The sequence below is a fragment of the Chamaea fasciata genome, unplaced genomic scaffold (assembly GCF_029207755.1).
Source record: "Chamaea fasciata isolate MVZ Bird 193981 ecotype frontalis unplaced genomic scaffold, bChaFas1.0.hap1 SCAF_6, whole genome shotgun sequence".
Lineage (NCBI taxonomy): Eukaryota > Metazoa > Chordata > Aves > Passeriformes > Sylviidae > Chamaea > Chamaea fasciata.
In genome coordinates, this window is record NW_027094091.1 from 51,609,106 (window position 1) to 51,636,233 (window position 27,128).

At 39.5% G+C, this 27,128-nt stretch overlaps 1 protein-coding gene across 3 annotated transcripts in view; it reads right to left on the reverse strand.

Moving 5' to 3' along the window:
- Positions 1-27,128, reverse strand: part of GRID2 (glutamate ionotropic receptor delta type subunit 2) — a 675,112-nt gene that overhangs the window by 60,190 nt on the left and 587,794 nt on the right. For all 3 annotated transcript variants that reach the window (XR_010721503.1, XM_066186372.1, XM_066186371.1), the window contains exon 14: positions 5,181-5,347. Coding sequence is in view for 2 of the 3 variants with exons in the window: in XM_066186372.1 (XP_066042469.1) it covers positions 5,181-5,347 (167 nt within the window). In the remaining variant the exon portion in view is untranslated. The remainder of the gene's footprint in view (positions 1-5,180; positions 5,348-27,128) is intronic.

Sequence of the window (27,128 nt, forward strand, 5' to 3'; positions counted from 1 at the left end):
CTAAGAGCAGACTCTCAAAATTAAACTCTTCTATTTAAATTAAGGACTTTGCTTGAAGTCAAGTAATTCTCCCAATTTGTAGAGTTTCTTAATTTTCTGGAATTATCAGAAAAAAAAAAAGTGCTTTGGGTGGATTTAGGTAGATTTTACTAGTTTACACACTGTATGTTTCAGAATGTTATATATGCAGCTCAGAATAGGATTTCAATTCTTAGCAAACTACTGAGACAAAGCAAAGTTGATTTCTTACTAAGGCATCCACTATTCTGCAGATGATCAAAGTATTAAATAATGAAAGATCCAATTATGTCATTATTGTTAGTCCTCTGCAGGGTTAGGGTATAATCCAAAACTCTTATTTTTCATATAGCTGGTAAAAGATAAGTCAGAGAGGAAGTGACACTTTCTTGGGCTTTCATTAAAAGAATATTAATAAAAAATAGGGGGATCTTCTCAAAAAAAGGGGTACATAGTCCCAAGGGCAGAGAAAAATAAATCAAGGTAGTTAGGAATAAAGTAATTTTCCTTGCACTGGAGTCTTTGGACATAAGTGACCTCCAAGACACAGAATGAAAATTTAAGGAGAGAGAATAAATGGTGAGGAGACAGGAAAAATGCATATTTATGGGTCAGGGCAGGAACTTTCTAAGACTCAGGATTTTGCTGATGAGATGTAAAAAGGACAGGAGAATATCTGTACCATGTATTTAAAGCAGCTGGCTAATGATTTGCTAAGTGGCAGTCTGAAATGCTATACAATGGCTCTCTTCTTTCCCTCCATAGTTTTGGATATCTGAAAGCGCATCACTTGCTGCTAGGGAGGTGTCTTTGGGCTTGCCACGAGGAAATCATTAAAAGTGTCCATTTCTTTTCCCCTCTTAGGACAAAAAGATGTGATTGACTTCTCTAGCAACAGCAAAAATTCGCTGTGACTTTTTGTGAATAATGTCAAATTCAGACAGGGGTTTCTGCAGAACCTGTATGTTTAGTTGTACCTTCCATACCTTCTGCCCTCACATATGGCCTTCAAACAGAAAACCACCAGGAACTATGGATGTGTTGCTGCTCCTTTTGGGCACACAGACAACTTTAGGTATCCATGAGCTTGTGCTTGGCTGGTGCAATTGTGGAAACACAGCTGATGAACGGGACAGAGTCCCACACTGTGGGCTCTAAAGGCAAGCTTGCCTTTTCTTTGTTATTCATCCTATTGTCACTGTTTCTTTTTACGTAGAGGGGCATGGATGTTTTTCGGAATATGAGGGGTGCAGAACAACTACAGCTTGATACTTCAGTGGTTTTAGGTGTTGACAGGTTCCAGTTACTTAAGCAAAAAGCTGGCTGCTTAAGCAAAAAGCTGGCTGCTGGCCTCTGCTGAGCATGGAATTAGTGCTTCCTCTCCCTTTGCTCTAGTGTGCTGTGTGGCCGGGACTGCAGTGCAGTAGAAGAGGGGGAAACAGCAGAAAGAGTGGGGACATGAACAGGATTCCAGCACTTTACTGCCACCCCTCCTTGACCCCCACCAAAAGCCAGCCACCAGCACAGTGCCTGAACCACAGCTGCAACACTGCAGGAAGCACAGACATCCTATGAAATACTCTGAAAAGCATCTGAAATTATATTTATACCTCCTGGGGGTGCAATGGAAGTTTTAAAGTTTAAGTCTGAAAAGAATTCTTAACAGGTGTCAAATTTAGTGTCACCACACAGCTCCTCATGAACCAAAAGACACATCCTTTTCAAGCTCTCCTAGGAAATTTGGCAGTTCCTATTATTACAGCCCGTCATTACCTTGAAAGAAAAATATATAGAGAGGGAAAACTGACATGCTGCCTGGAGGCTGCTGGTGCTCAGAAGGTTAAGTCTTAGTGTCAAAGGAAAGAGGACAGCAATCTACCTGAGCACATCACCTGGCTGCCTAGTGGCACGGCCAGTTGTGTTTGTTAACATTTGCAACATGAATGAAGTCATCAGGATGGCTACGATGGGTCCATCTTCTAAATACTACCCAACTTATTTTTTATACTATTTGTGTTACAGCCACATATCTATTTTCAGGATGGACCCAAAGCATCTGTTTTCAGAGAAAGCATTAGGCAGGGCCTGGTCACAGATGCTGTGTGGAACCCCAGCTGGCTGCTTTGCAGCAAAAAAAAGCCAATCTTGTACCGCAGTCAGGCCATTCACTGCTGCTCACGTCTTTGTTTTGGCATAGAAGGGATTTTTTTTGCTTGTGAAAAAGAAGGGTCTCAAAGACCCTTTTTTTACGCTGCTTCCTGTTGGTAAATTTTGCCACAGTTACCTCGACTGCAGCTCATGCTGCGTAGCTTTAGAGAGAAGGGGTGTTTACACGTCTGTCTCTTTTCCTGTTTCTCTGGGAATCACCTGAATGTTTGGAAAAGGTACTGAAAAGCTTTAAATGCGTGCCTGTGCTTCCTGCACAGAGAACAAAATCTCCTGTAAGCTTGCCAGACCTTTCACAGCTGCACCCTAGGGATTTAACACTGTGCAGTTTATGGCTTTATAAGAAATTTCTTAAAAGAAAAGGTCTGTATTTTCACATAAATATATTTATTTTGGGAAAGATCAAGAAGTGCCAATATATTTTAAACCAGTTCCCTGCTGCATTAAAAATGTGAAATATTCATGCGAACATTTGCTAATCCTATACAATGAATCTATTCCTCCCTCTATTTAGCATGCAGGCTGCAGCTGCTGAAGGTTGTTGAGCCTTTTCATTAGGAAGAAATGTAAGGATGATGTGTGAAAACTACATGGATGTAAACTTCAGGAGCTGTACAGAAGGGTCTTAAGAACAAGACCTTGTAAGCTACCTTGTAAGCCTGATTTCTCTTTCATATGTTTGTTGTTATATGATCTTTTACAGGTTTAAACTGTAAATTTATATTGGACATAATTAGAAATGCTATATAATATGCTCTCATAATACAGAAATAAGAATATAAGCACAGCAGCACACACATTTTCAGAATATTTCTTTAAGGCTTTCTAAATTCTGTAGGAGGTAATATCACTCCAAGCAAATTCCAATTTCTTTGTTCAGCCATTATTCCTGCTAATGTAATGAGTTATTTTCTCACCAGTGCTAAGTTCTGCATATCCATGCAGATCCTCCTGTGGCCCAATATCAGACAAATAATCCCTTTCTTCATACACCTGAACTCTGACAGCTTTAGCAGGAAATCAAAAATGGGTGCCTATGATCCCTGATTCCACCAGGGGACAACATATGACCTTGGGATTTCATTTAAGTCTCCTGATGCTATGGATTCTCTAAGCATTAAGTGGAAATAGCATTTGCTTTCCTGAGAGATGCTAATATTTAAGTATTGCTTCAAAGATCTTCAGATAAAAATACCTATATATGTGCAAATTTTTATGCCTCCTTCTGCTTTCCTATAGCTCCAAGATATAATAATACACTGAAAAGCCAAAATTTTCTTATAAAATAAAATTGTACTTGGAAATGTCAAGCCTGCACAGACCAATGATCCAGGAGTCGCTGAAGGCAGTGTATCAGAAGAAGCTGCAACCCAACCTTTCCATGTGATGAATACCATGACCAAGAAGAAACTCTCTTGCCAGAATCAGTCCTAACCACTTTCCCCCTATACCAAGAGCTATTTCCAGTACGTAAACCCTGTCACAAGCAGTCTCTGAGGACACTTTGGATGCATCCACCTTGACTTGCAGAGCAGCAGTGGTGGGCATGAAGAATGCAGGTGTGAGCTGTGCCGTATCACTTGGCGGTTTCACTGTGTTTAGTTATAAAGACACAGACTGTGAAATTCCCTAATGTCTTCCAAATTTTGTGCTCAAGCTCACATGGATAAGGCTGATAAGAAGAGGATAACTTAACACCTTGACAAGCACTTGAGAACTCTTAACAGGTGGAAGAATTTCTTTGAAAGATTACAGGAAAGAATTCTACTCCTTTGTTTTGCATAGAGACCCCGAACAGCAGAGTGCCAGAGATTTTAAGCAGAGCCAGCCGAGTCACAGCTGGAGTATGAGAGTATTACAGTATTTGGTAAATATTTTCCTCCAATACTCTTTGTAATATACAAAGCATATACATGCTTCCTTAAAACTGATTTTTTTTGGCTGATCCTGTGAATTTTTTTATTATGTTGCTGCTACATTAGCACAAAATTCAGCAATATCACTCCCAAAGTGGAACAGATTCAAAGAATCCAAGTCTTCGCTGGTCATGCAGTAGGTGTGAGCAGAGAATGATTCCTCTGGATCTGCACAGTGTTACTTACTGGCTACTTTCTCCCCCATCACAGTCTTTGGACAAAGGCAGAAGCCCAAATTAAGCAGATTTTGTATGTTTACCTGGCAGCCACACAACAGAAATCCCATTGCAGCAACTGTAAAGTTTTGCTTCATACACATAACACAAACCAACCGAAACCAGGCTGAGAGACCAGATTCAGAATGAAAAAAAGGATTAGGAGACTAGCTCACATCTTCTCCTAAGCACCAAACTGCAGATATTAAACTTTTTAAAAGTTTAGCAGTATTTTTTACATTTCACACATATCCTGATTTAGGAATCAATACTAGAGTGAAGCACAAATACTGCAAAGGCACAATACGTACAATTAATTTAGTATTTCTGATCCTAATAGAAAAACAGTACCAGTAGCATCTCTAGAGATGTCACTTTTGCAGCCCAAGAGATTGATTAGTACAGGGATAAGCACCTATACTTTTGGGTACTAACAGGGGTCTTTCCACCAAAACATCAAGTATTCTTGTTCATCCCCTTTAGTTTTCTCATCAGTGTCCAAATACGCTTTCTTTTTCTTTAAGAAACAGCTTCTGTAATAGAAAGGGTTGAGTTATGCTGACTCTCTATAACAAATGAAGCAACTCTTTCCTCCTTTTCCTCCTAATGAAGTTGAGTTTATCTCATTAATGTTTTTCAAAAGAAACAAGAACAATTCAAATAAGAGCAACACGAAGTGTTTTTAATGCAGTTTCTAGAAAAGTGAATAATTCAATGTCTCAGAGAAAATGAATGCGTACGCAAGAAACGAAGCAGATTGCAAATACAAGACGTTTTTCCTTTGCTGAAAATTAAATTAGACAAAGGGTCCAGAGCTGAGAGAAACCTTCCCTTAGTACCTGCTCCTCCTGCTCCAGAGGCTTACCTTTGTGAGAAGACATCTCGGTAGGGGCTGCCGTGCTGCAGGGCAATCCCATATCCTCTGTCCGCGACCGTGTTCCCCACCGTGTAGAAGGAGCACTCCGCGTCGTTGATGGCCACGTACTCCAGCACTGCTGCATCCCACACAAAGGCATAGTTCCCATATTTCACCTGGGGCAAACAGAGGAAAAGTTCAGACTGTGGACTGCCAAGTCTGGAAGGAGGCCAGTGCACCTGGAAATGGGGCAGTTTCAGCATAGTCTGCTCTTTAAAGGAAGGGAAGTTTGGGCGCCCAACTGCTGCCAGCACCAAAGGTGCCCAGACACTGGTGCCATGAAGGGCTTGGGCTGAGCACCTTGGCTGAAACTGAAGAAATGTGACCTGAAAGCAATGTGCCACCAGTGACACAGTGCCATGGGGGAAATATGGACTGCCCCTTTTCAGGGGACAAAGGAAAGACCACAGTCCCTCCCCCAACACTAAATTCCACATGAAATGCCGCACTGTTTTTTTCTTTGAGCTGTAAAAGCTCCCCATTTGGAGGGAGGGTAGGTATTCCCACTGGGAGAAGCATGGCAGGGTAGGCATGGCTGTCCAGAGGGAAGACCACCCTTCAGGATTGTGCACTTTTCAGTCATGCTTCAAATTGTGACAGACTTCACAATCACCCATTTGTCTTATGGATTCTGTGGGTAAGATCACACCAAGTAGATTTTTTGGGATTACTTTTCTCAGCATGAGGCATTTTCACATACCTTCAAAGACTTTCACAGAACAAGATCATGTAAGCCATTTTAACTGTTTGACTGAGATAAATCCAACCAGCTCATTACACTGAAAAAGCTTTTGAAGTAACGCTTCCCTATCCATTCACATTTGAAAAAAATCCAGATTTTTAAAAAATTTAAATATATGTGATGCATACAAAATTTAAGCATTAATTCAGAATCAAGCCTTTTAAAACAGAAACTCGGTCTATACAAATCAATTAATTTCTGCTTTCCAGACATATAATGTTTTTCTGAAAAAACAGTAATCTCTAGGTGCTCTGCCAGACCCAGATCTTTTGCTGGCTTTCTATTTCTTTGGTCCCTATGTCAGACCAGCAGAATCCCTCTGCTTTTTTCCTGCCCCTCTGCTTGGCTTCATTTAGCTTTTTCCCTGTGCTGTATTAGGCAACTAAGCTGTAAAACTAGGCTGAATCCATTGACTTTGTACATCTAATGGGAATAAATACGTGACAGCTAAGTGAGAAGTAAACAAAACACAAAAAGGCCACGTGGGGCCAGGCAATCCAGAGAGAATTCAAAACCAAGTCAGCATATCAAAGTAAGCAATGTCAGTACATCATTTAGATTAGGCTTTGACAATGTAGATTATGTTTTTAAAGACTGTTTACATATAAAAGTTACTGAAGCAAGCCACACCGTCTGCTTGCTCACAAGATGTAGTGCACAAGGAACAACTGCATTTGGGACACATTCCTTTTTACTGCAGTCCTGGCAAGGGAATATTTCCTATTTACATCTGTAGGCATGGCAGGGGGAGGACTTGTGCAGATTTTGGAGCAGAAAGGGAGTCATTATCTGTGGACTCCATAGGACTCAGAGGATAAAGAAAATTCTTTTCAAAGTACACACACACACACACAAGCAGGCCTAGGCCAGTTTTAATCTTCAGGCTCTGGAAATTGTCAAGAATGTTTTTTTCTCTCCTCCCAGTGGAGGTTTAGGTCTACCTAAACAGGCAGAGTATAAGGGATAGAAGAGAATTTGCAGTTAACAAACAAAACAACTTGTATGCTTGTCCTATAGGTACTGCCACTCACAGAGCTCTTCCTAGCATGGGTTGTTCTCATCTTCCTACAGCTAGCACTTGAGTAAGAAATAGCATGACTGAGAAAAAAGCCCTTCCTAGGAGAATTTAACAGGATAATGACTCAGCCTGAAAAAGGATCATGATGTGCAGAGAATAAGGAAGGGAAATAGGAGACAAAAGCAGAGGATCAGAAGTGGGCAAATGAATCCTGTAAAGGATCAAATGGACTTTCTGAACAAAAGAATTAAGGAAAAGTGGGGTTCAAAACCCAAGTAATTTTACATGTGGGACATGACCTTTGAGGTGATGGAAAGAGGAGGGGGGTTATGTTTTGACACTCGCTTTTGTCCTAACACGCCTTTTTATCATCCTAGTGCATTGAATTCACCTAAGAGCTTGTAAGGAGACTTATCGGCTGCTCAGCTGGTCAGGAAAAATTCACTTGATTTAGCTGCCTTGCTGTAAAACAACTCACAAAGAGAATATATAAAAGTGGTAAAAGCACTTACTGTCAATAATATCTGTGATGAAGTGGTATATATAAGATCCTCAGAGCAGAGCTAATATCATCACAGTTCAGGTTCCCACAAAGATATTACTTTTCATAGATAAGATCTCAGTGAGACTCAGTTAAAGTGTAGGGGGCACAAAAGAGATTGAAGAACCAGAAGGGATCATTCCCATCATCTACCCTCAACACATGATTGCTCCATGCATTAAAATACATACTTTTTAGAATTTTTGCCCAATTCACTTACAAATCCAAGGAATTCAAAACCATGGAGCAAACCTAAGTTGCAACTGTCATGTTTGCAATCCCCCTCTTTAGAGAACTACTTCTTGGTCTAACATTTTTCTTTGCTATTCAGTGTATTTATTCTTACTAGCTGTTTTTAAAATATATATCCTTATGTCCCTCCTAGGAATTTTTGCTCTGCTGTTCTAAATACTCACACTTTGAGGCTGACACCTTTCAATTATTGATGGATCTTTCTGTTACTTGGCTGAGCTGGATATAGCTTTCTTTAATCTCTCCTTGCAAATCTATCAGTTAAGCCCTCCCATTAGCAGTGATACTACTTTTGAACTGTCTCCAATTCTTAATTTTTATGCATGGGAGAAACACCTGTTTCACTAAGAGAGAATCAGTTATCTGCCAGCACTGGAGCTATAGTATTTCCTTTTTAACATACTTTTCTTCTGAGAATTAGTCTGAACTCTTTGCCCAGGGATCTTTCACACAGCTCAAGACTGGTTTTAGCTTAAAGGACTAAGAATAAAATTTTGCTAGAGTATAGCATAACATGAACACTGCAGATATTTCACAGATTTGTGCCTACACTATGGAAAGAGGAGATGTTGCTCTCTGTAAAAAGACAAGGGAATTTCAGAACAAAATGTCAATTAAAAACTTTTATCCTTCTCTCGTTCTCCCTCTTACCATGGGAAGCATGTATTTCGCAGCCCTTCAATAGCTATGCAGAAGACTTCTACTTTGGGCCCCAAAATCAACAACAAAAATTCCAGCTCTGTATTATGAGAAAAAGTTGAGAATCTTACATTCAGCCAATTATGGGAACTAAATGAAAGCAGAATCTCCTTGGGAAAAAAAAATGGATCCTTGCAACACATGTAACTCGCTACTCGCAGAAGAACTGCATCCCTAATTCTACATTTCCTCATCACTATATTGGCCTTTTGTGTAGAGAGAACAACATTTCAGGATGGTGGCAGATCTGGATGCTGTTCACACACGGCCACGCAGCCCTGGATTGCTGGGGAGGCGTTTGTAGGAGGGCAGCATGTTATCATTCTGCAGCAAACCCAGCTCTCCAGTCCACAGGGGCATGGAGAACTGACACTTCGCTCTCTTTCCCTGTGACCTCCCACCTGTCACTATGGCAGGGGCTGAAAAGACTTTGAGTATCTGGTATCTACTGTCATAGGGGAAAAAACCCCAAACCAACAACAAAACCAGGCAAAATTGAAACTGTTACTTGTTCACCAGGGTTATTTTGAACTCATGCACTACAGTGGTCATTAAGTGAAACTGGGAGGCGTGGTACCACACAGAAATGTTTGACTTGACTTCATGGTCCTGTGAGCAATTTGGAAGAAGTTACTGTGAAAAGGTTTGTTACACAGAACAGGAGTCATCAGCACATAGATGTTAAAACTATTTCTATAGGGCTGGTATATTTCCATTTTCTATCACTGAACACTTACAAATTTTTTCTTTCCTGAAGCCCTGTCTGTAGATATTAACTAAAATTTATCCTGGATGATTCCACCAAAAACCTGTTGAGTTATAAGAGGAAAACATTCAAAGCAATTACAGTGTTGCACACGCACATATTTTATGCCAAGAGGGATGTGGATAGTATGTCTTGTTACAGCTAACCTGCTCATGCAGAATAAGTTGAATAATGTATTTGTGTACCACTCTGGCATTCAAAAAGCACATTTTTAGGTCTAGCAAATGTTAAATTCCAGAAAAAATAATTGTAAGTAAACAACAACCAATTGCTGCAATTTTTCACACTTGTATCCTTGGATAATATCTTTTCTGTATTTTGAATTCCTCTGTTAAAACAGGGAAATACAAAGAATCCTCATGAAAGGAAAAAAATACACAATAGATTGCAGGTTAAAAAGAACTGGCAGTTATTTTTTCTGCAGACCTCTTTTAAATATTTCTTTGTACATAAAATGTGTTAACTGTTATAAAAACAATAGAACTCCTAAGGCCAAGGAATTTTAAGTTTAAAATGATTTTAAGTTTAAAATGACGTTAATTTTCTAGAAGAACATCTGAAAATAATGAGATAATGCTGACGAAGCCCATTTTCTGAGGACCCTGTGCCTACACCTCTGAGACACAGCGGTGATGCTTTTTCTACTCCTTTCCATTATCAGTCAGGTGCCAACTGCTATGCCTAGGAAGTTGTCAGCTGTAGTGTTTGTTGTATTTTGGCCAAAGACAGAAGCAGACTCCTTCGCAGCATAGCAGCAGCAGCTCCAGCTCTGACCGAAACCCAGTCAAGGACGCTGATTAATTACCTGCTCCCTACAGCACTTTGAGGGTCCTGTTCTCCAAAATGGGCCATTCTACTGCCATGACTACAGAGAGGAAAAAACACCATCCAGAGCTGCTAGCTAGACCTATGCCCATCAGTGTGGACCTGAGACTTTGGCATATATAACTACATAAGTCAAATTTTTGATACACTCTTGCCACGTTCAGCCAGTGTGCAGCAGCTACAGCCTGCAGAGGGCTGTGTTCCTCCCTACAGAACAGTCTTGCCAAGGCTGCTATTACCCAAGGAATGAAGGAGAGGGGAGAAAATTTAATGAACATTTGCAAATAGATGAGCGAGAGCTGGTGTAGTTAATCTGGACATTGTACTCCAAAACGGGGAAAGAAAAAGATGAAATCTGAGGTGGAAGCCTAAATCTAGATTTTCAAATTGTCAGACGCTGGCAAACAGATAGATGGCATTCACAAGAGATGGGTTTTTTCGGCAGAAGGGAATGGAAACACCTTCCATAATCCTCTTGCAATAGGCCAATGAAGTTCCTGTTTATCAGACTGCAGCAGAATTCAGATCTACCTTCAGAGAAATTCCTATTTGCTAATTTGTTTTCTTCCAGGGACCAAGGTTTCAAGTCTTCGTTTTGTTCACAAAGGGCACATTTCTAGCTGACTTCTATTCAGATACCAGTCAAATAAAACTTTACATTTCAGCTTTGTTGAATAGACCCCACTGATTTACAAAAGTAAATCTTTCCATACATCCAAAGTACAATTTTGGCACTTCTTGTCCCACAGTCTTACAGGACAGCACATGTGGCTGATCTGCATAACTTAAGAGTAAAATGCAGTCATGCAGTCAGGGAATCTGAATCTGACTGACAGCTCTCTGCAGTGCAAGACAGGAGCTGGATTCCCATGGTGGTATCAGAGCACAGAATAAAAATTCATACATATATATATATATATGTATACATATAAAACTCTATTCAGTCGTCAAGGCAACCAGCTGCTACTACTACTATTACCACCACCACCTTTAATATGTAATTTTACAGGGTCTAGAGAAAGTTATTTAAATTCAAGGGCCACTCTTGAAAAACACTGAAATGTATTCTCTGTACTTATTCAAACAGAAAACTGTGGAATAGTTTCTAAAAGCATCACTGAGCCCAGAAGAAAACAGGAGCAGGAAAATGAAACACCTGGAAGCTTAGGGGAAGAAAGAAGAGGTTAGAAATCCCAGCCTCATCTCCTCTTCAGGATGAAGTTTATCTTTAATTAAAGTGTCATATCGACTTGAATAGCATGTCTATTAAACATAAAACTTAATCAGGAAAAACATTAATTCCTCATATGCCACCTGCCATCAATTTCTTGAGAAAAGCCTCACGTTCACTTGTTCCACTGGGCAGACCTTATAATTCATCCAGAATAAGAATTACTCAGGTACGAGAGCTCTGTAATGAGGGGGCACCACAGTGTCAGAACTTTCCCAGTGCTCAGTGCCTTCACATTTTGCCACTGTAATTAAAGGTACCTTGTAAGTTAACAAGAAAGAAAATAACAAGCAGAGCCAAACAGTGGAGGCCAATTCAAGGTACATTTCTGAGGGTGGTGGGAGAACAGAGCCAGCTGCTTCTTCAGGTGATCACAGCAAAGTACTAAAAAACCAGCTGATCATGCTGATAACTGACATGCAGCTGAACCACAGGTTTGCTAGAGCAAACATTAATTTCAGATGGAAGAGACACAGGAGAAAAAAATAAATCTCAGCAAAGCAGGCCTTTGAAAGGTAAGGAAGCAATATCTTTTTTTATTATGCCAGATTCTCACTTATTTTTTGACAACTAAGTCCTGCAGATAGCAATTCACACTATTTTATGAGTATCACTAGTGAAGGTCATATACAGAAATTATATGAAAGCACTTCAAAAAATTAGATCTGTGGTAACCAAGGGGCAGTCTCAATAATGAGGCAAATTTAAACCAAATGTTGCTAAAGTGATTCCCCTCTTCTGATAAATTAGTATTTTTGTGACAAATAATTCCCAATAAAATAATATTTAAATGAGGAAATGGGTCAATACTCTTCATTTAGGTAAAAAAAAAAAATAAATTGTGGATTAAAGCACCATGATGTTAAACAGAAGAGGTGAATATAGAAAAGCAGAATTCCTCTTTATATTAAATAATCCAGTATGATGCTCAGCGGAAGATTCTTGTTCCTCTTCTTTAGAATAAAAGCCTAACTGCAATTCTTGGGCAGATTCCTTTTTCAAAGATATACTTACTGAATATCAACTGCAAGGAGTGAAAAATCATTAAAATTCAAAAAACTACTCATCAAAACCATTCATCAGTTGAAAAAGAACTTTAACCACCAGAAAAACCTTTGCAAAACTCCCAGTGATACTGAAAAATTCTTCAGCAAAAGCTCATTTGAAATAATACTTTAATTTTAGAAGCCTATTTTTAAGAAACTGACTTATCTTTCAGTTTCTTATATTCCTTGTAGATGAGCACTGACCACTTTCCTAGTGGTAATAGGATTCAAGATGTCCCACTACTCTCACAAAAGAATTTAACTATCTTATTTGAAACCATTGTATTCCTCTCTTTTTGATAAGCATCTTCTGCCCAGATATGAAAGGAGTCAGCTTGGTCAAGACACAGTATCTTGAAGCTTCAAAAGAAAAGCTTCCCAGCCCCTCTTTTTCCCCTCTCTGAAATTACACTGCACAGCAATTTTGCATGTTTTCCCTCATTCTGTTAACCTGCAGGAGACAGGAAGCACTAACTGCTGGCAATCTGCACAAGCTTGAGTGTGCAGGAACAGGTTTGCATGTGGGAGCTCAGTGCTTCCACATCAGTTTGCTTGCATACAGCATTTGGTTGCCTTAAAAGCCTCCTCTTCTTCTGGAAAACTTGCACAAAACCACTTCTCTTCTCTGACAGTGAATCTTCCCCCTTAGCGCAGCAGGTCATGTGGCCGTGGAAAGAAGGAAACTGAGATTTGTCCCCACCCCTTCAGGTTTCTACCTTCCAGCAACACCTGGCATCCCCTTTCTCTGAAAGCTCAATAAAGGCTGCCATAGAGTGTCTCTAAGCATTTCTTTCAGAAGACTAAGTTCAGGCTGCAGCACAGGCTGGTTCTTAATGCCACCACAGCATCCCTTGTCATGGCTTGTTGGGTCTTTGGAGACCCCAGTGCTGAATGCATTTTGATTCTTGCAAGAGCGTGTTTTGAACCCACAGAGCAGCAGAACATTACAGATTTGAGCTACGAAGGTTTTTTCTTTCTTTCACAGTTTAGGACCCATGGAAGACATCAGGAGCTGTGGTAGGGGGAAGAAGACCAGTGCAGCCACACTTTTGACTCAGTTCAGGCTGCCTTCTTGCTATCACAATGCAGACAACTGAAAAGATAACACAACAGAACAACTTGTCACATAAAGTCCTTGTGAGTCTTGAAGCTAGCTCCTGCCTCTGCTGCCCTGCCTGCAGCCAACCTTCAGCCTCTGCCTGCAGCCACAAACTAGGATGTCAAACCCCTCACACAAAACAGTGAATACAAAAACTGCTGCTAGAGTCACTCACAACACACAGCCAGGGCTGCCAGGAACGGCAAGGCCAGGTAAAAGAGCAGGCACCCAAGTTCTGTATGTGCGGAGGTAAATAAAGATGTAAACAGTGTCCAGAAGGAGTTTCAAGTCCAGAAAGCGTCCAAAACAGTGCAACAGCTCCTGAGCACTCTCCAGAGCCATCCAGGGATTTAATTTTTACTGCTACTCTAATTTCAGGTGATACCTGGGCTTTTTGCATCTTTACAGAGTCAAATACTTACACCCTTTGCCTTCAAAGGTACACAGAACAGTTCACCTCTGGCCACAGGCATTTCCACTTATCCAAGGCTGTAACATTCATTTGGCACAACTACGTAAGTCACAACTGAAGTGCAAGTCACACAGTTCCCTTGTATTTGCTTTCAATTCATCCTGACCTGCCCACACCATAGCTCTGGTGCCAGAAATCAGTTACAGATGACAGAACTGAGAAACATCTGCCAAATATCAACTGAAAATAAATACATTACTGAAAAACAATCACTTGTGCTTGAGGAGTCGTTCAGGACTAGTATTTTTCATGAAAGATTTTTAATCCTTTCTTTCTCCTGAAACAGGAATCAACAGAAATTCCTGCATGGGACACTTGAAACAAATTCAGAGATGTAATGTTAAACACAGAACTTTTGCTTGGTGAAAATCATAGATTGAGCTGGAGAGAAATTAGTTATCTTCCTGCACAAGGAATCGCAAGATTTTGAATTAGGGAAAAATATCACAAATTTTGGGACCAAAAGCAGTAAAAAAAAATCCAAACTGGAGAATATTTTATTCCAAAAAGTTGACTTCAATCTGAATTACTTTCCCTGCAATGGATTAACATTTCAAAATGAAATAAAACCATTTTGATCAAAAAGAGGTCATAGTTGAATGTGAAAATACCCTCTGATGTCATGTTGACAGTTTTAGTGCTTTTGAAGCTACACAGTATTTTATAAAAATATCTCATTCCTTACAGTTTCACTTCGAATTACAATTATATTCCAGTGAACAAATCCCTAATGATAATTCACTCTGGTTTACTTGAGCCATGTTTTTAGATATCTGAAAAAAACCTAAATATGTCTAAATATAAACAATAAGCAATTGTGTTTCCTGTTCCCTTCTTGATTTCCTGCAAGTATAATAAATCATGGAAACTTATGTGTCTTTATGTGTTGCCTAAGCCTGTCAGATTCAAACTTGGACAAAATATGCTGAGAAATCTGATTATATCATAAACGAGGATAGTTCTTTGATAAACATACATTACAGTCAGTCATCCAGTCTTACTTGTTTTCTTAATTTGAATTTGATGTGTATACCCCATGTCACTGGGTATACAAATAAAATACAATTGTGTTAAAATCAACTACTTTTTCTAGTCCTACAACATTAATAAAAATGCCAGCCAAGGTGTTTTTGAGATGACTGATGAGAAGAATAAAGTACTTATGAAGGAGAAAAAAATTTCATCATGGAGATACAATGTAATCAGAACTTATTTGCCATTTTATAATGAAGTAGCATTTCAGCTAGAATTAGGAACATCAGCTGAGATTTTCTTAGTTGAACAATGCACTTGAAAATCAGGTATTTGTGCATGCAGTGCGGACAGCTAAGTGCCCAACTAATCATATATATCAGTAAACATCTTACTTGAGTGAATGAAATATCATATACACCAGTAAACATCTTACTTGAGTGAATGAAATAATTTAATTAGTTAGCACCAGACTATGGGAAAGGAAATTGAAAAACACATGCAATAGCGTCATAAAATCATGAACTTGATATTTTAGCACCTCCTCCAAAGTGTAGCTGGTATCACCCAGCATCTGTGTGGGCATGGCTTGACAAAGGTCACCACCTTGCTAGGAAATGTCTTCTTATCAATGTTTTATTTATTTCCCTGACAAGCAGGTTGGACTATGTCTATGTAAAGAATGAATATTTATACTGCTGTTGCTTTCTAGTTACATTTATATCACAACCTAACTAAAAAATAACTTCTCTTGAAGGACTCTCCCATGAGAAGGACAGTGTGTTGGACACATTCATACTAAAAGCAGGGAAGAACTGCAGTTTTTCTCTAGCTTTCAAAAAATTAGGTACTGCATTGCACAGGAACACGTGAGCTGCCAACATAGTGGCAAGGGTGGAGAAAAGACTTAATGGACTGCCAAAGCAGAAAAATAATAATTTACTTGCCCAGTTCTATATTATTGGCGTGCTCCTTGTTCCTTCAGCATGGATTTTTAAATGAAAACGATGAACACAATTTTTTTCTTCACTTCTTAAGGCACACTAAAGGATGCTACACAGCTTCTGACACACTGGTGATAAGTGCCTGACCAAGTTTTCAGGAAAAGCAGCTGCATGCCTGCATCTGTACAACCAGCCTTGCAGCTGTGCAGTGCTCTGCATGCAGATACAGCTCTTTTCTGTGTGCAGCTCTATTAAAACATCGTACCGCACACGTGGGTTCTTCTTCTGAAAATATCATCCCTTCAGACACAAAGGGAAAACACAATTCCTACTAATTGACATCTATGTCATGTCCAATGTAGTATCATTGTTGCTACATTGTTCATGTTAAATTTTAGGAAAAAACTAATTTGCAAGATGTACATAAGAAAGCAGAATAAATACAATGCCAGAAAAATATATTCCCTTTATCTTATGAATGGCATATCTATGAAGAGCATGTTATATTGTCGCTGAAGAAGATAAAGCCACAATAATATTTTCTCTTGTCTCTTTTAAAGTTTCTTTTGAGTTGTGTTTATTCCTTTTTGTCGTATTTCAGATTATTTAGAGCTGAATAATGCAAGTACAATGGGAATCTGAGGCCCAACACAGGCATCTACATTTGGCAGCTAGTGAATAACTAACAGTCAGTTCAATGGGCTTACTCTGTACCTACATGGTGCACACACCAGAACTTAGGTCTAGCAATGTATGAGCTGAATGAATGAGATAAATCACAGACTGTAAAAATATGACAACAGCATAATAATAATAATAATAACAACAACAACAATAATAATAATAATAATAATAATAATAATAACAATAATAATAATAAAAGAAATCTTCCAGTTGAGAATAACATGATAAAAGTGAGATCAAAACTGCAATTTATGCAATACTTGTCATGAGGTGCCTCAGATTCCTCATAATTTAAAAATTTTATGGAGCAGTAATAACTAAAATAAACTGAAAGCTGTATAGAAGGTATGCAAATATAAGTCCTGAAAGGATACAGTACAATTTCATGCAGTACCAGTCCTAAAGTGTACCATGTGAAACTCTATGGGGACGGAATAAACTCCACCAGGCCTTGGACAACTATTACGAAGAAATTCCAAACAAACCTCCTGTAAGCTTCTCTGTTATTTGGTTGTGATTTGTCTTCCTTCAGCCAGGAATGGATCTGGATGTGATATAATGTTATCTTAAATAGTTCTTGCTGTCATGAGATTTCCCCTTTGCAACTCTGTTCACGAGGTTTGCAGCGGCCAAGTCAGTTTCCAGTTGGTGGATGCAAATACAAATTGAGCTGCAGTCTACCACTGACTTTCAGTGCCAAATTAGATGCCAAATTAGAGCTGAAGATTTTTCATGTTGGATGTAGGGAGAAATTAACTTTGAAGATAAGAGAAAGGATGTGGTAGAAAGACAGAGAAAATCTTTGATGGGATGCTTGAGGAAGGTGTAGAAGCCAGCTGATTAGAGGCTGAATTGGGCAATTCAAGATCTTGAAAAGCAGGACACTAGTTTGGGAAGAGAGAGGTACAGCAAGAAGCGTAGCAAAATCCATCGGATACAACAAATTTATGTGACCATTAGCTACATGCTTGGCTGATATTTCCACTCCACTAAACTTCATTTAAATTTTTCAAAATCACTGAAGTGTCTAAAAAGGTAGGGAGACTCTCAATACATCGCATGAGAGGATGTATTCAGAAGTACAATTCTCTAACTCAAGATTGCTATTGGCATCTATCAAAAGACAAAATACTACCCTGAGTATTTTCCACAACTGTTGTAATTCACAAACACATGCTATATGTCATTATATTAGCCAGAATTTTGGTGTGAGCTCTTTTGAATTACTTCTGGATTTGCCTAGTTTCATTCTCTTCTGAAATCTCGTATTTTTCTGCTGTCTTTGTTGTGTTCTATCTGCTGCTCACTTTGTTAGATCTGAAACGATTTAATGATCACTCTAATCAAGAATAAGATACTGTTTAAAGGAAACCATCTCCTTCATTTAGCTTTCAGCACGGCCATAGCATAATCAAAGATGTTCAGTTTAATAATAACATAATCTGAAGGAGTGGAAGCACTTTGCAAACATTCATTAACTGATGCTCACATTTTCCTTTTGTGAGAAAGCATTCCTGTTTTTGCTGTATCCACAATGTGCACCTACATTGTTGAGTGTTGCCTCCTGATTATGCTGTGAAACACAACATTTGGACTCCAAGAGATTCATTCAACAACTTGAGCATGAAGACATGACTTGGGAAAAATATTAGCACTCGCGGCCAAAATTTTGATCCTGAAGATACTGCTGCTGATAACCACCTGATAATGGTTGTCATGCCAAATTCTGCTTTTGAGTGTGCAGTAGGTGTGGGCCTCCCCTCTGTGAGGGATGAGCAGACTGGGTGTTCTCTCGTACCAATTCTCAGTGAAAACCCATGAATGAGGTGACAGGGTACTTGTGCCCATTGACAGACCCAGTCCAGAAGCTTTTGAGTGCATACCTGAATGCCACATAAAACACAACCATGCTCAGAACTCCTGACAGGTGTGAAACAAAACAGGTTTTTAAACTTGAGTTTGTCACATTTTTTATGACCACATGCAGTTTAGAAAGCAAGGCCATGTCATTTCTCCATGCTGGAGGGCACAATTTATTGTTTTCAGTGTCTTCCAGAGGTAACAAATTCAGACCATTTTGGACCAAGTTATGCTGCAGTACCTTGGATCCATCACAAGACATGTCCCGGCCATCAGTATCTTATAAAAGAGAGTATTAAAGAACAACATCCAGGACTGAATGGAAGACTGAAAAGAAATTTAGAGGTTTGCTGGGAATTTGTATAGGAGAGTGTCAGGGGCAAGACTCACTAATGGGCAGGTGCCACGTCCTAGATTTGTTTACTTACAGGGTGAGAATTCTTTCTAGAAAATTATTTGTCTTTGTTTCGACCGGGATGGTTAATTTTCTTCATAGTAGCTAGGGCTATGTGTGGGCCATGTTTTGGATTTGTGCTGCAAACAGTGCCAATAGTACAGGGACATTTTCATTACTGCTGAACAGAGCTTACACAGTGTCAAGGCCTTTTCTGCTTCTCTCATCACCCAGCAGTGAGGAGGCTGGGGGTGTATGAGGAGTTGGGAGGGGGCACAGTTGGTACAGCTGGCCCAAGGATATCCTACACCATGTGACATCATGCTGGGCATACAGAGCTGGGGAAAGAAGGGGGGAACTATTCAGAGTGATGGTGTTTGCCTTCCCAAGTACCTCTTACATGTGAACCCTGCTTTCCTGGGGATGGCTGAACACCTGCCTGCCCATGGGAAGTGGTGAACAGATTCCATGTTTTGCTTTGATTGTTTGTGTGTCTTTCTCTTTACTTATTAAATTGCCTTTATCTCAAGCCATGAGTTTTCTCACTTTCACTCTGCTGATTCTTTCCCCCATCCTGGAGTGAGGGGAAGTGACAGAGTGGCTGTGTGGGGCTGCGATGCCAGCTGGGGTTAAACCATGTCTGTATTACAAGGAAATCCTGCTCTGAGGTCAGAGAGATAAAACAACACAATTTTCTACCCTTTGATTGATGCTATGACCAGAACCCTTACAGACTTTTATAATACAGCTGCTTATCTACTGGGTTTTTCATTACAGATGCATTGTGTTTTACACCCATCTTGATACAGCCCCTGGGATTGATCTCTCTCCCTCTCTTACATTCAGTGGGAATGGGGTCTGTTTTATTTGATTAAATAGCCCTTCTGCAAACAGCCATAAACACCAATCAGCCCCCATGCAGCAGGAAAGCTTTAGAGCTGGGAATAGTAAACAACTCTCTCCTGCCATTGTAATTCAGGAAGGGAGTTGTGCAGCCTATCTAGAGCAGTTATTTCATATAAAAGAATAGAAGAATGATATGTGATTACAGCCTGGTTAAAATGCTTCTTAAAATACTCCACATGGCACTTTAATCCTCTCCTCCCATAGCTTGGCTCTTGAAAAGAAACTCATTTATTGTAGTCACATTTCAAACTGGACAACTCTGCCACCTAATTCAAATGCAAGGAGACATAAACTGCTTGATGGCTATTTAACTAAAGAGCATAAATAGTGGAAAAAACCCAATTTAAACTACTCCTCAGCCTAAGGAAACATTCTGCTTATTTAACAGAAGTTTAGCTTTATTTTTAGTTGACACACTTCAGGAAAGCCCATTTTTACCTGGCAATAAGGACAGCAAAGCAAAGCACCCCCAAGAGCCTCTGCTCACATTGTGACACCAGACTGTGGTGCAGCCTGACAACTTGTGAAGAGAAGACTTTCTGCTTACTGTTATTATCCTTTAAACAAATAACCCCCTACATCCCAACCTCCGGATTTTGTTGTCATGAGTATGGTTTAATCCCACAAAAGTTAATCATAGGTTCTGGCATGCCTCTGAGCAATTAATTTTGTTTAACAACTGATCTGCTTCAAACTGGTCCTCCTTCTCCTCTCTCTCTCCTTAAACACCTTTTTTTTTTCTCCTAACACTGTGAATAAATGAATAACTTCAATTGATTGAGATAAATCAGTAAAATGATATATTCCAACAAAATGAAGTTTTACTAGAATATTTCCCACTATATATATTGAAATGATTGTCAAAAAGCAGACAGCAGAAAAGTCTGCTTGGTCTCTTATCTCCCAGACTAGACCTGTTTCCAGATTAGATATTAGAGATCTCTCTGGCTGTAAAACCCCTATGTCCAATCAAATGCATAAAGGTGTTTAGAAGCACAGACCTGGAGTTTGTAAAACAACCACCATTTTGGGGATGCATAGGGTTCCTCTTTTTTAATTGAAAAATTACATTTTTTTGTGTTTTATTTATCTTCATGCTATATTAAACTCTCCTGGTTTGAAACTAGGATGACTTTAAGGGCAATCATCTGTTTTAATTATATCTTCTGATACTTAGAGGCTTGATGCTTATACATGTTAGAGACTAGAAAGGTTGATTTTTCAAAGTATTCTGCTAGTGCTTTTTTGTTTGCAATTTCATTTTCCGGTGCCATTCTTATTACCACACTAGCATGTAATTGCCTACCAGTATGTTTATTAATGTATTGACTATTCATGGATGATATTGAAAAAATTTTCTGTTTTTTCTTTTCTATGACTTTCAGCTGTAAGAGTATTAGAAGGAAAAAATTCTGAATCATTTCATGAGGAAATATCCGGTGTCTTACAGTGGAGACTTCCTACAGATCTACTTACTGCAATTGTATTTGCTGATCCCTGGAACAAATATTTTGTTTGTTTAGTAACAAGTTGTTGAACAGAAATTACTTACAGCTATCAAAACTGTTCTATGAATGATTGGTATGGCAGCTTGAAAAACATGAGACAAGATCCCTCTGCTACTTCTTATGCTTCTCATGATTTTAGACTTGCAGCCTCACAAAGTCATGCTTTAAGGCTGGAACATAGGGGATGTATAAAACGCACTCTCTCATTATTTCTATTCATCTCTCTTTTCTGTTGCATATATCCTTTAAACAACCTGACATTCAATCCCATCATTTGCATTTGTTAATGCATCACAAAGTTTTTTGGGTATTATTAAAATATGTTAATACACAAAAATAATAGCTGGAAACATTTAAGCAAGAAAGCGAATACACTACCGAGTTCTGTGCCTGGAGCAAGGGTGTGGTCTCCTGCCTCCATCCACTGATCATGAGACAGAGCCTGCATTTCCCTCCCTGTGTGGAATACATCCCCAGAGCAGCCCACCACTCTATGAGCCTGCAATTGGGCTTCACAGTGACAGTCGGAGTTTGGGAATGCTTCATCTGATTGCAAATGGAAATTGTTGCACAGATCAACAGTGAAACATTGTAAGCCAATGGGGATAATAAAGGGGATGTGTAACACTGTGGAGAGGTGAAGGGTTCAAAGAAGAAAGGAATTAGAGGGCTGGGGTAAAGTTGGAGTAGCTGTTATCCAAACAGAAGGGACAGAGGGTCAAAAAGCAGACAAATGAAAAAGTAAGAGGGAGGAAACAAAGTGAAGTGAGAATTCAGAAGGAAAAGAGCAAGCAGAGGTTGCTGGAGCTGTGTAGGAGTCTCTGTAGTCCCCAGACACTCTTGGGAGAGTGGTGTCATTAATCCTTATGAACCCAGAAATGTTATAGAACCTCTGTAGGTAAAGCACTAAGTTAATGGAGATAAGATGGAGAAATAAGCGCTTACAGGACCAGAATAACAGACGCCTGATAACTTGCATGCTCCCTGTAGCCAAACAAGTGTTCCAAATGCCAAACGACTCTTCTTTGTCAGGCATTTTGTAGAGTTCTTCCTTCTTAGGATAACAAGAATGCAAAATAATTTAGCAATTTCTGACAGAAATTTTCCACTGATGCTTTTTAAAAAGGGATCTGGAACTAGATTTAGATTAGACTGCACAAATTCAAATCTTTTGTCACGCTATTTCCTATGGAAAGAGGAAAATGTCTGCAAGAAATGACTTGAAGAAGTAAAAGAATAACTTCAAGGAGGACAGTTTGCCATTCCCAAGCTTTGCTTCCCTACACATTGCACAGACATGACCCATATCTGATGTGACCAGACTAGGAAAACATGCCTGGAAGTTTGTAACTTCCATCAGGAGTCCCTCTGGTTAAATAAAAAGCAAGGTATATGCTACTGAAAAATCCAAAGAAGGGAATATCCCTCCACAAGCTGCTGACCCAGGAGGAGGTTCACTGCACTGAGGCACCTCAGCACAACTTGCTCATCCCTCATCATAGAGTTTTTGGTCATTTAAAGCTGTTGGTCATAACCTTTTCTGCTGAGGCAATGCCATAGATTGAAGAGCCTGAGAAGGTAGCACATAAAACTTTAGCAATAGCATTGGAGGTAGATTTATGGGTTGGAAAAAGTTACAAACATTTATTGTCTACCAAAAATTTCCTTGCATTGCTTTTTTATTATATGTATCCAGCAAGTTTTCACTGTAAGATGCCACACCAGAACCAATATCACTCTAGCAGCAGAGCCCAAGTAACAACTGAGAATTCACAAAATTGACCCCTCAGTATCTTTCTGCCCCAAAGAACCCACATCTCCCAAACTCTCCCTGGCCCCTGCAGCAGATAAACTTTGGTTTAAATTGAGAGAGCAACATGCAGCAGAACTCCCATTTTGCTACAAATGTATATGTGAAGACATTTCCAGTCTGGTACTCTTTAATAAATCCTGTGTGTTACTCAGGAGATGGTTTGTAACAGCACCCAGGAGAGCTGTTTTTCTTTCAGACCTCTCCCATGCTAATGCATAATAAATGCACTCATCACCTACTAAATGCTCACAAACCTTTTCTTTTATGGAACATGACAACAGCATTGCTCTGTTAGATGTGAATATGAACAAACTAAGCTCCTCATTTGTAGGGGTGGGTTCAGCATCCTTTTCTGTTTATACCATCTTTTCTACCAGGTGCCTTCTTAACAGAGGGTGGCCAACTCAGAAAAATTAGGCAACAAATAATACTAGCAAAAAAATTTTCCTGTGATCATTATCCTGACATGCTCATGCTCAGATTTTACAACCACTGACTGAAAATACACCCTTTTTCTTAAATTATTTCCTAATTGTCAGTTTTCTTATTCCCTGATACCTTCCAAAATTTTTGATCCCATAAAAATCCCAGCTTCAGGACAGAACTCAGAATTTCTACAATTAATCACCTGCCAATGCAAATGAAAGCAGCATTCATGCTGCTTAGTTATTCAGAAATTTTAAGTCTGCCATGTATAATGCTTAGGATTATGGTATTCAGATGTGAGTGATAGGGCCATGGAAGCAAATGGGGATACAAACCAGTCTGGCAGCAATTCCCAAAATGCTCAGCACCAGAAAAAGGCACGAAAAGATACAAAGCCCTTACACAGGAAGCCCACAAGCAGTTACTCCACATGTGGTGGTGAAGGTACACTCACCATCAGAGTGTAGTGTTCCCACCTTCCCTACCCATCAGACACATCCAAAGTTCTCCAGAAATAACAAAAACCCCCAACCAACCAACCAACCAACCAATCAAACCCAAACTCCTATTTGTTACCTCAACAGCTGGAGACTGAGGCCTATTTCACACACAATTAGTTTGACTAACACACAAAAAAGTTCTACTTTTTGCATGTGCCTGAGGATTATTTTAGACCAAAAGGTTGGCAGTGCACTCTGGGCCACTGCAGTGGCAGCTGCCCCTACACTCCTACAGAGCTGTGCTCCTGCCATCGGGGCAGGGATGCACTCCGGACATTTTGCTCATGAGTCCATCTTAATTAGTCCAGCTCTACATAAGAAAACCAAAGTGAAATCTCCACTCACAAAGGAATCAGTTTTCCTCTCTGGACTATTTTGCCCTATTAAAAAGATGACTACAGGGTTAGACACAGGCTATGGTGTGAAGTACTGAGCTTTGCATTTGTCTACCAGGATGAAAGATGGGGCCCACTCCCCCATCCCATGCTCACTCCTCAAAGAGCTGTCATGTGTCCTTTCTCCAGCTGAAAAGTCTGGACTCAGCTCTCTGCAAAATGCAATTCTACAGGACTGAAGCCAAATTTGTTCCTCAGAGTGCATTTTGCTTTTTCTTGTTTTTATTGCCATTTCTAGTCACGGAATATGATCTTAGTTTGGCAGGTACTGTACAAAGTAAGCCACTAAGAAAAATAGGTTGCCATCTTAGGCACTCCTGACCACTCTCCAGAGAAGAAAATTGCCTGCCTACAACAGCAAAGAAAGAAACTTGGACACCTAAATTAGACACCTCAAGTTACACATGATGAGGGTATATTTATAGCCATTGACAGAACAAGGTAAAGCAAGACTTCAAGAGAGAATTATCTTTGAACAGAAGATGGGATATATCTGTGGGCAGAGCCCTAAATAACCAAGTTTTCAGGCAGACAAGCATCTGAAAACAAGTAGAGAATTTCAAGATTAGAAAACTGCCTCTGAGATTATTGCAATGATTTTGTTGTTAATCAGTGAGAACATTCAAAAGAAATACATAGCTGGCACCATTGAATCTGAAGAAGCCGAGAAATAACAAGGAGCAATTGCCCAATAAAATCTTATTTTCCCCCTCTTTTTTTATATTGTATCAGATTGTTAAGAACTTTTAGTTCCCATGCTCATCTTTTGAAGTTAGGCTGTAGCTCTCCTTTGAGGATGAAGGCTGAAAGGTCAGACACAGAGAGGCTGTTTTTAGAGAAATACTACTCATCTGATAATGGTGGTGTTCATTAACTTAGTTTATTCTGGGGTACAGCAGTTCTTTGGTTTCCCCCACATCCCATCTATGCCAGTATTTAGATGATTATCGTGTGTGTTCCTCTCTCCCCTCTGATTTGGCAGCTATGAAATAAACCAAAGGGAGGGAAAGAGCATAAAGAAGCAACAAAACAGAGCTGCTCAGCTGATGGGTAGCGATCACAACACACCAGAGGCCTGGTTGTCAAGGTTTTTGTTAGTGTAATAACAAAGGGGAGCGTTAAGGAGTTTGAAGGAAAGACATGACTACTGTCTTGAGGGAAAACATACCTTACAGAAGGGTCCTTAGATAAAGCAAAAAGATACTTTGCTTGAAAAAGGAGTTGCGCTGGAAGCTCACACAAATGATTTCCAGTTCAGAAATGAGAAAGCTGCAGGGAGAGTCAGAATTCACCATGAAAGGCCTTGAAAGTCAAGGCAACTTTTTTATTTTTTTTTTTTAATTTTTTTTTTTTTAAACCCAGGAGCATTTCCAATGGAACTAAATGCAAAAAGAATTCTTTATAGAGGTCCAAGAAAATGACAATGGAAACTACTGAAGTGACAGGCTGGAGGTTGTATGGGTAAATCAGAGACATGTTATGGAAAATAAATTGGTAAGACTTAACTAGACACACCAGCAATAAAAAGAAAATTTAAGATGATGAAGTCAGCTTCTGTAGACTTTACATTGAACTAAGTTAGTGGTCAGACATGAACAGACAGCAAAGGAAAACACAAATTTTATTTCAGATGAAAGAAGCTCAGCTCGGATCAACAGAAGAGAAACTTCAAGTTGTCTGTGAAGCCAATTTGTTTGGACTTAAGAGACAGGGATAAGTTATAGATAGAAAAGACTATGGTCCTGGATGTAGGATGGCCCACAAAAATTTCAGAACAGCTCTGGAAAGTTCTCAAAAAAAACTTAGACAAGAGAGAGAGCAAGGAAAGACACTTTGCCTTCCCTCTACATGAGGGGTAGAACGGCACAGCACTACAGCAGGACAGCAGTCAGTGACATCTGAGGTTGTTAAAGTGACTGGAGCGTACGCAGACTGACCTTTGAACAGAAGTCAGGAGTAACTTGGGTGGCATTTCAGGGAGAGCAAAAAGGGTGAGGTACATTCAGTAGCACGTAAGATGAAACAGGAGAAGATGAACTCAGATAAACCTTCCAGAAAACTTTGGAGACAAAGGAATACAGCAATAGATTGCTTGCTTAGTTGCTGAATGATCACATGTCCTTGTAGATTCATTTCTTGATATGTAGGCTAACTTCGATTTTGACTTACTCATTCTTTTGAATAAAGCCCAACTCTGCAGAAAATAACTTTTATAGGTGTTCTACTCTAGATAAAACCAGTGAAAACTCTCTATAAATTCAAAGTTACATCAGACTTTATTATACACTCAGAAGTGTTGGTAAGGCAGAGCAAGCCTTTTGTTAAACATATCTTGAATTCTGGGAAAATGTGGTAGTAGGAAAAGTTTTGCATTTAGTTTTTAAAGCTATGCACAGAATCTGCTTCATGCTCTGTTAACTGTCACAGACCAGTTATTGTACTTCCCAAACACGCTGAGCTCCTGAGCTAACCCAGATAACTATTAGCCTTTTGATAATGCCTGAAAGTAACGCCACACTGTGTTTGTAGTGCCTTCTGGTCAGGATTCTAAATTTTATCACTACTGCAAGTTTTTTAAAGCCCCAGATATGGCAGTAAAGATACATAGAATTATAGGGGGGTTGGGGCGGGGAAGCCAGACCATCCATGATCATACAAAGTAAGGGCAGTCAGTGGCTTTGGTACTGCAAGGCACCTGTCAGTTCCAAATCATGGACTGTGCGGGAGGCAGTAATAGAAAAGCAGACAAACTGCACCTTCAGCTGTGGGATTGAACACATCAAGGTCTTAAGGATACTTGTCAA